The sequence below is a fragment of the Ictalurus punctatus genome, chromosome 12, assembly GCF_001660625.3.
Source record: "Ictalurus punctatus breed USDA103 chromosome 12, Coco_2.0, whole genome shotgun sequence".
NCBI lineage: Eukaryota > Metazoa > Chordata > Actinopteri > Siluriformes > Ictaluridae > Ictalurus > Ictalurus punctatus.
Genome location: NC_030427.2, coordinates 29193711 through 29208710, shown reverse-complemented (window position 1 = coordinate 29208710; position 15000 = coordinate 29193711). Strand labels below are relative to the sequence as shown.

The 15000-nt window shown below is 44.7% G+C and overlaps 1 protein-coding gene across 4 annotated transcripts in view; it reads left to right on the top strand.

The window, feature by feature from the left end:
* The window catches only part of kansl1b (KAT8 regulatory NSL complex subunit 1b), a 63742-nt gene that overhangs the window by 41515 nt on the left and 7227 nt on the right, over nt 1–15000 (top strand). For all 4 annotated transcript variants that reach the window (XM_053684591.1, XM_053684593.1, XM_053684590.1 and 1 more), the window contains exons 3-9: nt 89–230; nt 1494–1586; nt 1729–1841; nt 2109–2262; nt 5410–5569; nt 12681–12884; nt 14744–14878. In XM_053684591.1, coding sequence (XP_053540566.1) covers nt 89–230; nt 1494–1586; nt 1729–1841; nt 2109–2262; nt 5410–5569; nt 12681–12884; nt 14744–14878 — 1001 coding nt within the window. The remainder of the gene's footprint in view (nt 1–88; nt 231–1493; nt 1587–1728; nt 1842–2108; nt 2263–5409; nt 5570–12680; nt 12885–14743; nt 14879–15000) is intronic.

Sequence of the window (15000 nt, the reverse complement as noted above, 5' to 3'; positions counted from 1 at the left end):
CATGCTCAAGTTGGAGCTAATGTCTTCTCTCTCTCTGTCTCACTCTGTGTGTGTGTGTGTGTGTGTGTGTGTGTGTGTGTGTGTGTAGGTGGAGGAGAGCCGAGGGCCGTTATGCAGTGGAGCGCTCCTCCATCATCAGTCACTGGAACTGGCTGCAGGCTCACGTCTCTGACTTGGAGTACCGCATCCGCCAACACACCGACATCTACCGTCACATCCGCACCAGCAAGGTCTCCCGCAGCCACTCACTCTTTAACACACACACCCACACACACTTAGCTTCAAGTGTAAACACGTTTCACCTCCTACAGCCTTTAAACTGTAACTCAGATATGTGAACAGTAACGTGAACGGTAACGTGAAGTCACTTTACTGGAAATGTGGTAGTGTCTGATGACGTGATATTAACAGTCAGTTGTATATAACAGTGCATGAGTGATTCCTGGAACTGGAAATATACCCTGTAATAGTGCTTAGGACACGTCACTCCTCTGCTGAATCCAAACACACTCAACACTGGCCTGAACTCTGACTCTCTTTACAAGAGATGCTTTGGAAAGAAAATGAATCAGGGACGTAACGATTCAGTGGCGTCTCGATACGATACCGTACACCGGTGTCTGTCCCCTTGACCAACTGTATCCGGTTCCCGTCGGTCCCCTTGACCCACTGTCCTTGGTCCCCGTGACCCATTGTCCTCGGTCCCCTCCGGTCCCCTGTCTTTTCCCTGTGACCAACTGTCCTTGGTCCCCGTCTGTCCCCGTGACCCACTGTCCTCATTCCCTGTGACCAACTGTCCTTGGTCCCCGTCTGTCCCCGTGACCCACTGTCCTCATTCCCTGTGACCCACTGTCCTTGGTCCCCGTCTGTCCCCGTGACCCACTGTCCTTGGTCCCAGTCGGTCCCCGTGACCCACTGTCCTTGGTCCCCGTCTGTCCCCGTGACCCACTGTCCTTGGTCCCCTTCAGTCCCCGTGACCCACTGTCCTTGGTCCCCTTCAGTCCCCGTGACCCACTGTCCTCATTCCCTGTGACCCACTGTCCTTGGTCCCCGTCTGTCCCCGTGACCCACTGTCCTTGGTCCCCGTCTGTCCCTGTGACCCACTGTCCTTGGTCCCAGTCTGTCCCCGTGACCCACTGTCCTTGGTCCCCTTCAGTCCCCGTGACCCACTGTCCTCGGTCCCCGTGACCAAGTGTCCTCTTCTGTCCCCGTGACCCACTGTCCTCTGTCCCCTCCAGTCCCCGTCTGTGCCCGTGACCCTCTGTCCCCGCGCCCATCTGTTCCCGTGACCCTCTGTCTCCTGTCCCATCTGCAGTTTCTCCTCCCAGTCCTCCTCTGCTGTAACACTGTGTGTGGTTGTACGTGTGTATGATGGCGTGTGATTAGAGGAAGAAGAGTCTCGGTGTCTGAGCCCTCGTTGAGATTTGAGAGGGATGTAAACAGCGGTGTGTGTGTGTGTGTGTGTGTGTGTGTGTGTGTGTGTGTCTCCGCAGGGTGCCGTGATGCTGGGTGAGAGCTCAGTCTGTGAGACAGCAACCGAGAATAGCAGCAGCGTGTCTAGGACGGAGAGTCCCACCTGTCCACAGGTACACTTGTACACACTGCACACCCAGAGTGAAATATTAATACTTGCTGAGCTTTTACCCCATATGACTTTCTCAGTCAGACCTGGCTCAGGGGACGGTGGCTCCGTGTAGACTTCATTTATTTATTTATTCATCTCTTCAGATGCCCGACGCTGACGTGACGGACGGCTCCATGTCGGCCCTCGGTGTCTCCATGGAGACGAACCTGAGGAAAAGTTACCCGTCTGTCCGACATGTTAACGGGGTCATTAACAGGTCATTCTGATTTTATTATTATTATTATTATTGTTGTTGTTGTTGTTGTTACCGGTTGAAATGACTTTTATATGTTAAGCTTCTATGCAACACATTTTTAAAAGATATTAAGTGATAAAGTTTTGACCCGCAAGATAAAAGCAGATACAACTTCCCGTTTTAATATTTTTAGTTTTAACACTAGCATCATTTTGGTGAACTTTGTTGATTATGTATGTGTTTGCTGAACGTTGTTGGTTTTGCGTGTGTGTGTGTGTGTGTGTTCAGTCTGCGTTGCGGTTCTCCGGCTGTGTCCGAGCCGGAGCATCAGAGGCCGAGTGCTCCAGACCCGAGCTGTGTAGCAGCACGAACTCGACCGCTCATCTCCTGCAGGAGGAGACGCCTGATCCAACCCTCCACACTGCCTCACCTCAACAACAAGGTACTGGGATACTGTGTGTGTGTACGAGAGAGAGATGTTTTGGAGGTGTGGGTGGGTGGGTGGGTGGGTGTGTGTGTGGCATTGAAGTGCCGGAGAATAAAAAGAATGTGTAGGTGTGTGTGTGTAGAGGGGCGAGGAATGTGTGCTATGATGAACACGGGGCTATAAGCCGCAGTGACGAGCCTCTACTGGAAAAACTGTTTAATCCTGTGTGTACACACATGTAGGTGTGTGTGTTTTTACGGTGCCTCTCGTGTCGCGGTGGTGTTCACACACCTTTGTGTGGTTGTGTGTTGAGTGCCCGTGCTGGGCTGCGGTTACTAATCCAAACACACAGCTCTCCACACCCTGATCCACGTCCTGTGTCCCGTCTCATCACGTCACTCAGTTCAGTGGGCGGAGTCCTCTGGTGGTGTGACGTGATGTCACTTCCTGCATAGTGCCACACATTACGTCGTAGTGACATCACTTCCTGCAGAGCGCCACACAGTGTTAACAGTGGAAGAGCTGTAAGGTCTCTCAAGAGAAAAAGTAGCCGACAAGCAGAAGTCGAAGTTGTGAAGTAAACAATTGCGGCACTTTTCGTGTTATACTTGTTTTATTTATTTATTTTTGTTTTAGATAGGCCTGCACGATTATGGCCAAAATGATCATCAGGATTATTGAGATCACGAGTATTCATTGATTTTAGGTTTTAGGGGGTATATTACTGGTGAGTGGGGGGTATATTACTGGTGAGTGGGGGGTATGTTACTGGTGAGTGGGGGGTATGTTACTGGTGAGTGGGGGTTATGTTACTGGTGAGTGGGGGGTGTGTTACTGGTGAGTGGGGGGTGTGTTACTGGTGAGTGGGGGGTATATTACTGGTGAGTGGGGGGTATATTACTGGTGAGTGGGGGGTGTGTTACTGGTGAGTGGGGGGTGTGTTACTGGTGAGTGGGGGTTATGTTACTGGTGAGTGGGGGGTGTGTTACTGGTGAGTGGGGGGTGTGTTACTGGTGAGTGGGGGGTATGTTACTGGTGAGTGGGGGTTATGTTACTGGTGAGTGGGGGGTGTGTTACTGGTGAGTGGGGGGTGTGTTACTGGTGAGTGGGGGGTATATTACTGGTGAGTGGGGGGTATATTACTGGTGAGTGGGGGGTGTGTTACTGGTGAGTGGGGGGTGTGTTACTGGTGAGTGGGGGGTATATTACTGGTTAGTGGGGGGTATTACTGGTGTATTTTATGTTGTAGAATAAAATGTGTGAATATTTTGAACTTGTGTTCACCACAGACTTTATTTCAGTGTTTTAACCAAAAGCCCCATTGATTTGGGATGAAACAGGAAGTGCTAAAATGCTAACTGGTTTCCGGGTTTTGGTGTACAAAATGATGTCATCCCTGCGCCGCTGTATGTGATTGGCTGGAAGTTTAGGAAGCGCTTGATTTGATCTGCAGCGGAGTTTTCTATGAGCGGAGGACGAACTTTAAACGTCAATATCACAGTCGGTCATGTTCATTTAATCGTGAGCCGTCAGAATCGTAATCGCGCTCAATGTTCAATAAACTGTACACCCCTAGTTTTAGAACAAGTTAAAAATGGACACTATTTTATTTGATTTATTTCTTTATTCCACACTGTTCCACCCTCTGTAGTACAGCAGTATGAGATTTGGGACACAGCCCAAGTCAGTTTTCAAACAGTGATGACTTTTCTTCGGCGTCTGTGTTTGACCAATCACCGGTCTGGACTGTTCCCTGCTCCGCCCACATCCCTCTAAGTACCTGCCTCTATTGGGTGCAGCACTGTGTTCGCAGTCTAGCCTTTAGCTATAATAACTGTGTGTGTGTTGATTATCAGAGTGTGTTGTGAGATTAATTTGTTATGGTTCATGTCCAATAGTAACAGTGTAATATCACCTACGACAGCACAACGTGGATGTGGCACAGTTTCAGCCAATCAGAGCTCACACGGTCCTATCCGGGAAGAGTGTGTGCGCAGTAGGATTACTGAATAACCCAGTTTGAATAGGCTCAAGTTAGATGAATCATGGTTGCCCGTAGCAACCTGTTAGTGAGAGAGCGTGCTCTCTGTTTCTCTCTCTCTCTGTCTGTCTCTCTTTCAATTTCAAAGTACTTTATTGGCATGATTGTTCACATACACTATTGCCAAAGCGTCAATATAGATGAGAATTCAAATAAATAAATAAATCATAGGCGGAATACTTTTAACAATAAACGTAGCATAATAAAAAAAAAAAAAATACGTCAATCTTCTCTATCCGTCTCCATCTCCCTCCTCTCTCTCCTTCTCTCTCCCCTTCCCTCTCCCTCCCTCCCTCCCTTCTTCCCTCTCTCTCTCTCCCTCTCCCTCCCTCCCTCCTTCCCTCTCTCTCTCTCCCTCTCACTCCCTCCCTCCTTCCCTCTCTCTCTCTCCCTCTCACTCCCTCCCTTGCTCCCTCTCATTCCCCCCCCTCCCTCCCTTCCTCTCACTCCCCCCTCAATCTCTCCCTCTCTCGCTGAATGCCTTGCAACACGTGAGTCAGATTGTTCCACTCACACTGGATTGAGAAAGTGAGAATGTCATCAGTCAGGAAATTAAGACGATCTCAGATGAAACAGAAGTGTAGAAGAGGTTTACTGTGACTGACCTGATTACCGTCTCAGTGTTCACTACACACAATATCTCATTGTTTAATAGAGCTGCTTCATTTCAACATTCTTTTTACATTTGCAGCATCTGGGCAGAGGTGACTCAGATTTATTTCATGTATACAGCTGAGCAGTTGTGGGTTAAGGGCCTTGCTGAAGGGCCCAACAGTGACAGGTTGGCAGTGTTTGGGTTTAAACTAGTCTAACATCTTAAACAATGAGTTACTACTGCCCTACGTTTAGACTTAAGTGCGTGTGTGTGAGTGTGTTTTGCAAAATGTGGGCGAGGGAGAACACTTGGTATCTTTGTGTGTGTTGGAGAGGGAGAGAGATATGACATGTGGATCTGAGGAATGTGCTCCGGGTGCATGATTTAATCCAAAGACAAAACAAACATGTTGGGAAAATATTCAAATGATGACCAATCTAAAAATCCTAATCACTTGCGTCACTGTGTGTGTGTGTGTGTGTGTGTGTGTGTGTGTGTGTGTGTGTGTGTGTGTGTGTGTGTCTAGGCACAGACGGGCCGGTGGTGTGGCTGTGATGTCAGTGGTCAGTGTGTGATGTGCTGTAGTCGTCCTGCTGCTCCGTCACACACTCTGTTTCAGCGCCCCCTGCTGGACAGACTGGCTCAGCTCGACCCCTGCGTCCACCCCGTCCTCTCCTTCACAGATGGTCAGCACCACTCTATAGTTACCTCTCTATTTACCTCTTTACCTCTCTATTTACCTCTCTGTTCACCTCTTTATTTACTTATTTACCTCTCTATTTATATATTTACCTCTGTGTTCATCTCTGTTCACCTCTCTATTTACCTCTTTAACTTTCTATTTTTATATTTACCTCTGTTCACCTCTTTATTTACCTCTCTATTTATTTACCTCTCTATTTACCTCTCAGTTCACCTCTCTATTTATCTACTTATCTATCTATTTACCTCTTTACCTCTCTATTTACCAATTTACCTCTGTTCACCTCTTTATTTACCTATTTACCTCTCTATTTATATATTTACTTGTTTACCTCTTTACCTCTCTATTTACCTCTCTATTCATCTTTTTACCTCTATCTGTTTACCTCTCTATTTACCACTTTATCTCTGTTCTCCTATTTATTTACCTCTTTACCTCTCTGTTCACCTCTTTATTTACCTCTTTATTTCCTCTTTACCTCTATGTTCACCCCTCTATTTACCTCTTTACCTCTCTGTTCACCTCTTTATTTACCTCTTTATTTCCTCTTTACCTCTATGTTCACCTCTTTATTTACCTCTTTACCTCTATGTTCACCTCTTTATTTACCTCTTTACCTCTCTGTTCACCTCTTTATTTACCTCTTTACCTCTCTGTTCACCTCTTTATTTACCTCTTTACCTCTCTATTCACCTCTTTATTTACCTCTTTACCTCTATGTTCACCCCTCTATTTACCTCTCTGTTCACCTCTTTATTTACCTCTTTACCTCTCTGTTCACCTTTCTATTTACCTCTTTACCTCTCAGTTTACCTCTTTACCTCTCTGTTCACCTTTCTATTTAGCTCTTTACCTCTCAGTTTACCTCTTTGCCTCTCTGTTCACCTCTCTATTTACCTCTTTACCTCTCTGTTTACTTCTCTGTTCACCTCTTTATTTACCTCTTTACCTCTCTGTCCACCTCTCTAGTTACCTCTTTACCTCTCTTCACCTTTCTATTTATTTCTCTTCACCTCTCCATTTCTATTCACCTCTCTATTTACCTCTTTACCTCTCTGTTCACCTCTTTATTTACCTCTTTACCTCTCTATTTACCTCTCTATTCATCTTTTTACCTCGATCTCTTTACCCCTCTATTTACCACTTTATCTCTGTTCTCCTCTTTATTTACCTCTTTACCTCTCTGTTCACCCCTCTATTTCCTCTTTACCTCTCCGTTCACCTTTTTATTTACCTCTTTACCTCTCTGTTCACCCCTCTATTTACCTCTCTATTTACCTCTTTACCTTTCTGTTCACCTCTCTCTTTACTGCCCTGTTCACCTCATAATTTACCTCTTTACTGCTCTGTTTACCTTTCTATTTACCTCTTTACCTCTCAGTTTACCTCTTTACCTCTCTGTTCACCTCTCTATTTACCTCTCTGTTCACCTATTTATTTACCTCTTTACCTCTCTGTCCACCTCTCTAGCTACCCTCTTTACCTCTCTTCACCTTTCTATTTATCTCTCTTCACCTCTCCATTTCTATTCACCTCTCTATTCACCTCTCTATTTACCTTTTTACCTCTCTATTCACCTCTCTATTGATCTCTTTATTACCTCTGATTTATTAGATCTATTTATTTACCTGTTTAAATTATGTAGGAAAGCTGGAAGTTGGGTATTAAGCTCTTTGGTTTGCTGTTATAGGAAAATAATCTTTGACAGGATGGTGTCTAATCCCTTTTACACACACACCTACACACTGTATACACACTGAAATACACACACACACTGTAATACATATATACACTGTAATACACACACCTACACACTGTATACACACTGCAATACACACACACACACACACACTGTAATACATATACACTGTAATACAAACACCTACACACTGTATACAGACTGAAATATACACACACACACACACACTGTATACACTGTAATACACACACACTGTATACACACTGAAATACACACACACACACACACACTGAAATACACACACACACACACACACACACACTGTATACACTGTAATACACACACACTGTATACACACTGAAATACACACACACTGAAATACACACACACACACTGAAATACACACACACACACACTGTATACACTGTAATACACACACACTGTATACACACTGAAACACACACACACTGTATACACACTGAAATACACACACACACACACTGTATACACACTGAAATACACACACACTGAAATACACACACAAACACACACACTGTATACACACTGAAATACACACACACACACACACTGAAATACACACACACACTGAAATACACACACACACACACACACTGTATACACTGTAATACACACACACTGTATACACACTGAAACACACACACACTGTATACACACTGAAATACACACACACACACACACACACTGTATACACACTGTAATACACTCACACTGAAATACACACACAAACACACACACTGTATACACACTGAAATACACACACACACACACACACACTGAAACACACACACACACAGCATAGACACACTTATCAGTAAGCAAATGATACAGAGAGAATACTGACTGACTGAGGGTTTCTTTCACCTTCTCTTACATTCATGTTCATCTCTTCAGAGAGACGTGTGATACACAACACACAGATCAGTTCGGTGTGTAGTTCACTGGTAGTTCAGTTCGGGGTGTAGTTCACTGATAGTTCAGTGTGTAGTTCACTGATAGTTCGGTGTGTAGTTCACTGATAGTTCAGTGTGTAGTTCACTGATAGTTCGGTGTGTAGTTCACTGATAGTTCAGTGTGTAGTTCACTGATAGTTCGGTGTGTAGTTCACTGATAGTTCGGTGTGTAGTTCACTGATAGTTCGGTGTGTAGTTCACTGGTAGTTCAGTGTGTAGTTCACTGGTAGTTCGGTGTGTAGTTCACTGATAGTTCAGTGTGTAGTTCACTGATAGTTCAGTGTGTAGTTCACTGGTAGTTCAGTGTGTAGTTCACTGGTAGTTCAGTGTGTAGTTCACTGGTAGTTCAGTGTGTAGTTCACTGGTAGTTCAGTGTGTAGTTCACTGGTAGTTCAGTGTGTAGTTCACTGGTAGTTCAGTGTGTAGTTCACTGGTAGTTCAGTGTGTAGTTCACTGGTAGTTCAGTTCAGTGTGTAGTTCACTGGTAGTTCAGTTCGGTGTGTAGTTCACTGATAGTTCAGTGTGTAGTTCACTGGTAGTTCAGTGTGTAGTTCACTGATAGTTCAGTTCAGTGTGTAGTTCACTGATAGTTCAGTTCAGTGTGTAGTTCACTGATAGTTCAGTTCAGTGTGTAGTTCACTGATAGTTCAGTTCAGTGTGTAGTTCACTGATAGTTCAGTGTGTAGTTCACTGGTAGTTCAGTGTGTAGTTCACTGATAGTTCAGTTCAGTGTGTAGTTCACTGATAGTTCGGTGTGTAGTTCACTGATAGTTCGGTGTGTAGTTCACTGATAGTTCGGTGTGTAGTTCACTGATAGTTCAGTTCGGTGTGTAGTTCACTGATAGTTCGGTGTGTAGTTCACTGATAGTTCAGTTCAGTGTGTAGTTCACTGATAGTTCGGTGTGTAGTTCACTGATAGTTCGGTGTGTAGTTCACTGATAGTTCAGTTCAGTGTGTAGTTCACTGATAGTTCGGTGTGTAGTTCACTGATAGTTCGGTGTGTAGTTCACTGATAGTTCGGTGTGTAGTTCACTGATAGTTCGGTGTGTAGTTCACTGATAGTTCAGTTCAGTGTGTAGTTCACTGATAGTTCAGTTCAGTGTGTAGTTCACTGATAGTTCAGTTCAGTGTGTAGTTCACTGATAGTTCAGTTCAGTGTGTAGTTCACTGATAGTTCAGTTCAGTGTGTAGTTCACTGATAGTTCAGTTCAGTGTGTAGTTCACTGATAGTTCAGTTCAGTGTGTAGTTCACTGGTAGTTCAGTGTGTAGTTCACTGGTAGTTCAGTGTGTAGTTCACTGATAGTTCAGTTCAGTGTGTAGTTCACTGATAGTTCAGTTCAGTGTGTAGTTCACTGATAGTTCAGTTCAGTGTGTAGTTCACTGATAGTTCAGTGTGTAGTTCACTGGTAGTTCAGTGTGTAGTTCACTGATAGTTCAGTTCAGTGTGTAGTTCACTGATAGTTCAGTTCAGTGTGTAGTTCACTGATAGTTCAGTTCAGTGTGTAGTTCACTGATAGTTCAGTTCAGTGTGTAGTTCACTGATAGTTCAGTGTGTAGTTCACTGGTAGTTCAGTGTGTAGTTCACTGATAGTTCAGTTCAGTGTGTAGTTCACTGATAGTTCGGTGTGTAGTTCACTGATAGTTCGGTGTGTAGTTCACTGATAGTTCGGTGTGTAGTTCACTGATAGTTCAGTTCGGTGTGTAGTTCACTGATAGTTCGGTGTGTAGTTCACTGATAGTTCAGTTCAGTGTGTAGTTCACTGATAGTTCGGTGTGTAGTTCACTGATAGTTCGGTGTGTAGTTCACTGATAGTTCAGTTCAGTGTGTAGTTCACTGATAGTTCGGTGTGTAGTTCACTGATAGTTCGGTGTGTAGTTCACTGATAGTTCGGTGTGTAGTTCACTGATAGTTCGGTGTGTAGTTCACTGATAGTTCAGTTCGGTGTGTAGTTCACTGATAGTTCAGTTCGGTGTGTAGTTCACTGATAGTTCAGTTCGGTGTGTAGTTCACTGATAGTTCAGTTCAGTGTGTAGTTCACTGATAGTTCAGTTCAGTGTGTAGTTCACTGATAGTTCAGTTCAGTGTGTAGTTCACTGATAGTTCAGTTCAGTGTGTAGTTCACTGATAGTTCAGTTCAGTGTGTAGTTCACTGATAGTTCAGTTCAGTGTGTAGTTCACTGGTAGTTCAGTGTGTAGTTCACTGGTAGTTCAGTGTGTAGTTCACTGATAGTTCAGTTCAGTGTGTAGTTCACTGATAGTTCAGTTCAGTGTGTAGTTCACTGATAGTTCAGTTCAGTGTGTAGTTCACTGATAGTTCAGTGTGTAGTTCACTGGTAGTTCAGTGTGTAGTTCACTGGTAGTTCAGTTCAGTGTGTAGTTCACTGGTAGTTCAGTGTGTAGTTCACTGGTAGTTCAGTGTGTAGTTCACTGGTAGTTCAGTGTGTAGTTCACTGGTAGTTCAGTGTGTAGTTCACTGGTAGTTCAGTGTGTAGTTCACTGGTAGTTCAGTTCGGTGTGTAGTTCACTGATAGTTCAGTGTGTAGTTCACTGATAGTTCAGTGTGTAGTTCACTGATAGTTCAGTGTGTAGTTCACTGGTAGTTCAGTTCGGTGTGTAGTTCACTGATAGTTCAGTGTGTAGTTCACTGGTAGTTCAGTGTGTAGTTCACTGGTAGTTCAGTGTGTAGTTCACTGATAGTTCAGTTCAGTGTGTAGTTCACTGGTAGTTCAGTGTGTAGTTCACTGATAGTTCAGTTCAGTGTGTAGTTCACTGGTAGTTCGGGGTGTAGTTCACTGGTAGTTTGGGATGTAGTTCACTGGTAGTTCGGTTCAGTGAGTTGCGCTGTGTGTGTGTGTGTGTTGAGCTGTGTGTGTGTGTGTTGCACTGTGTGTGTGTGTTGAGCTGTGTGTGTGTTGCACTGTGTGTGTTGAGCTAATCAGTCACAGGTGTTTGTGTGTTTCCAGGCAGTGTGTTAATTATTTTCTATTCTATTAATAGCCTGTAATCTGCACCCTGTTCAGAGTGAGGAACGTACTTTCACTCACACTCTCAGCTCAACACACACACACACACACACACACACACACACACACACATACACTCTCAGCTCAACACACACACACACACACACACACACACACATACACTCTCAGCTCAACACACACACACACACACACACACATACACTCTCAGCTCAACACACACACACACACACACACACACACATACACTCTCAGCTCAACACACACACACACACACACACACACATACACTCTCAGCTCAACACACACACACACACACACACACTCAGCTCAACATGCACACACACAAACACACACACTCGGCTCAACTCGCGCACACACACACACACACACTCAGCTCAACATGCACACACTTTAATGTACTGCACTCAGGCTGCCGAATATTGTAAAAGCCAATTATTTGTTTAAATTCTCTGAACTCATCTCTCATATATAAGAAAGATAATACAGGACTCATGCGCTCTCGCTCTCTCTCTCTCTCTCGCTCTCTCTCTCGCTCTCTCTCTCTCGCTCTCAGGCACTTCACCCATTAAACTACTTCTACTGTGCTTCCTCTTCTTTCTCTCATCCTTCTTTTTCTCCCTGACCTATTCATCATCCGTCTCCTTCTATTCTGACTCTCCTCCTCCTCATTCTTCTGCTCCTCCTCTCTTAGTCTCCTCCTACTCCTCCTTACTCTGCCTCTCCTCCTCCTCCTCTTCTTTGTCTAATCCTACTCCTCCTCCTTACTCTGCCTCTCCTCCTCCTCCTCTTTGTCTAATCCTACTCCTTTTTCTTACTCTGCCTCTCCTCCTCCTCATTCTTCCCCTCCTCCTCTCTTAGTATCCTCCTTTTCCTCCTTCTTACTCTTCCTCTCCTCTTCCTTCTCCTCGTTCTTACTCTACCTCTCCTCTTCCTTCTATTCCTTCTTTTTCATCTCCTTTCATATCCTCCTCCTCCTTACTCTCGTCTTTCTCCTCCTTATTGTCGGAGTATTAGTCAGACTTTTAAACCTCAGTCCGTACCCGTGGTGTCCTTCCAGTCCATTTTTCAAGGACACTGTAAACCTGTCACTTTGTGTTAAACAGTGTGAGACTGTAACCCAGTGAGTGAGAGTGACAGGCTGAGCTGATGAGCACAAGGGGAATTCCAGCAGTCCTGTAAAACTATGAGTGATCAGACGCCACCCGCTGGCAGTGTGTGAAACTGCAGCCTCTCAGTTGAAGCTGCATGCACAAAGCTGGATAGGGCTTTTACTAGAACGTCAGCCATTTTGGGGATCCATTCTTCAGGTTCTAGCTGTGTGTCCATGCGAGTTGTCGAAGGTGTGTGTTCACGACTGAAAAGATTGACGTGTTCCCTGTGTCTGCGTGTGTCACAGACGTTGGAATGGGTCTGCACTTGCAGCGTGTGATGAAGTGTCACTGGCAGGGCCGGCCGCTGGACAAGATCAGAGCCATCAAGAAGCTCTCGCTCAAACACTCGAAGTTCTCTCCGAGCGGCCGTCTCCTCGACCCTTCATCATCTTCCTCTTCCTGCGCCAAAGACAAGCTCAAGCTGACCAGCTCGCTCCTCTCCACAGTCCGTAAGTCACACAGTGTCTCACTCACACTCTCTCTCTCTCTCTCTCTCTCTCTCTCTCTCTCTCTCTCTCTCTCTCTCTCACACACACACACACAGACACTCAAACAAGCCAAAAAACTTCTGGTGTTGGACGTGGCAGCCATTTTGGACCATGTTATTTAAATGATTATTTTAGCTGTGTTATGAAGCTGTTGATGTTTGTGTGAAAATAGAGAAATAAAATAATATGCAAAAAAAACCCTTTTCAAACGTAATACAAAAAAGATGTAACATCAAAGGAAATACACACACACACACACACATTTAAATCAGTGATGGACAGCCTGACGAGCTTTTAGTGGTTTGTTTTATTTACTTTATTTATTTATTTTCCAGTTTCTGACATTATGAATGCGGTGCACTAGATGGAAAAGAAAGAAAAGGTTTTTTTTCCCCAAAATTAAAAAAAGCACCGAATGATGTGAAGCACTTTTGACAGCCGCGCCGGCTGCAAGACGGATCAAAGGGTTATATTCATGCGTTGCCATAGTAACGGCTAATTCACCTCGACTTGAGTGGCGGCCGCTCGTGCGAGCTGACTCTAATAACAAACGGATTTAACGGAATTCGGGACATGCTGTTACGGGAAAATAATCAAGCCACTATATTGTGTTTTCATCATGGTATTTCTCTCTTTCACTCACACACTTTCCCTCTCTCTCTCTCTCTCTCTCTCTCTCTCTCTCTCTCTCTCTCTCTGTCTCTCTGTCTCTCTCTCAGTGTCAGTCATCTGTGATTATTTCATCCATTTATGTCATGCTTATTATTATTATTATTAGGGGCCAAGCACCAAAGGTGGTGGTCGTCGTCTTCTTTTCTTCTTATTATTATTATTAGGGGTCAAGCACCAAAGGTGTGTAGGGACCCTACTGTTATTCTGCTCTTTCTTCTTGTTCTGATTGTATTGAAGCTGCACAGTTGCTGTATTTGACCTTTACGGAGAGTCCTGCGTGCGCTGTGAGCTTGGGCTCGGCCCGGCTGTAGCTGTTTATTAGGTTTGAGGTAACAGTGACGCAGATGTGGAGCATCACTGTGTGACAGCAGCTGAATCACACGCTTTTTCATACTGTTAGCAAATCAGCGCACAGCACGGCTACCGCGTTTAAAACCGTGTATATTACTAGCGTGCTGTTATTTAGAAACATCATCACATGAGGCTCGCGCTTCTCATCTGACTATAGTCGTGAAGTATCAGGTTTATTTTTGCCCCCTCTCCCTGCGCTAGTGTGGAAATCAGTCTTTTTTTCCCCCCTTCGTTTGTTGACATTTCTCTCTCTCTCTCTCTCTCTCTCTCTCTCTCCATTTGAACTCTACTATGCAGCCATACTGTCACACACAGTACCATCATTTATGGGCGTGTGATGTTACATGGTATTAGAATGAGCTTTTTTCCTATAACATACTTTTTATCCGTTTATGGCTACGCCTAATGTCCGAGAAACAAGCTGACGTCCTGTTCCCGTGCGTAAACAGCGGCGCCCTCGCCAGCCTCTACCTTTTATTTTTCTAAACAGAGAAATTGTGTAATTGTGTAAAACGTGTAATTAAATACGTTTGCTGTTTACATGGAGCGTCCACCGTGTGAATGAGCTGTTGCTATAGAAACACTAACGTATTAGAGCGTGTGTATTGATCTAAACCCATGATGCGCAGCTGCACTGTTGTCAAGAGCTGCTGTTCTAGAGAATTAATCAACACCTGACCAATCACAATCCAGAAATCAGCATCATGGTGGGATTAGAAAAAATTCACGTGACTCTTGTGATTCAGTGATAACTGTGTGTGTGTGTGTGTGTGTGTGTGTGTGTGTGTGTGTGTCAGGTTTGTCCCATCACAGAGTGAGATCAGAGAAGCTGTATCGACACCAGCAGAGTGACAGCGAGTCTCGTCAGCTGTACAGAGCAGAGCGCAGTCACACTCGCAAGAGACCCCGAGAACACTCACTGGAGCGCGACAGTACGCACGAACACACACACACACACACACACACACACATATATGACCACACATGCAGACATACGACCACACACACGTGACCACACCTATAGATGAATGTATGTGTGTGTGCACACAAACAG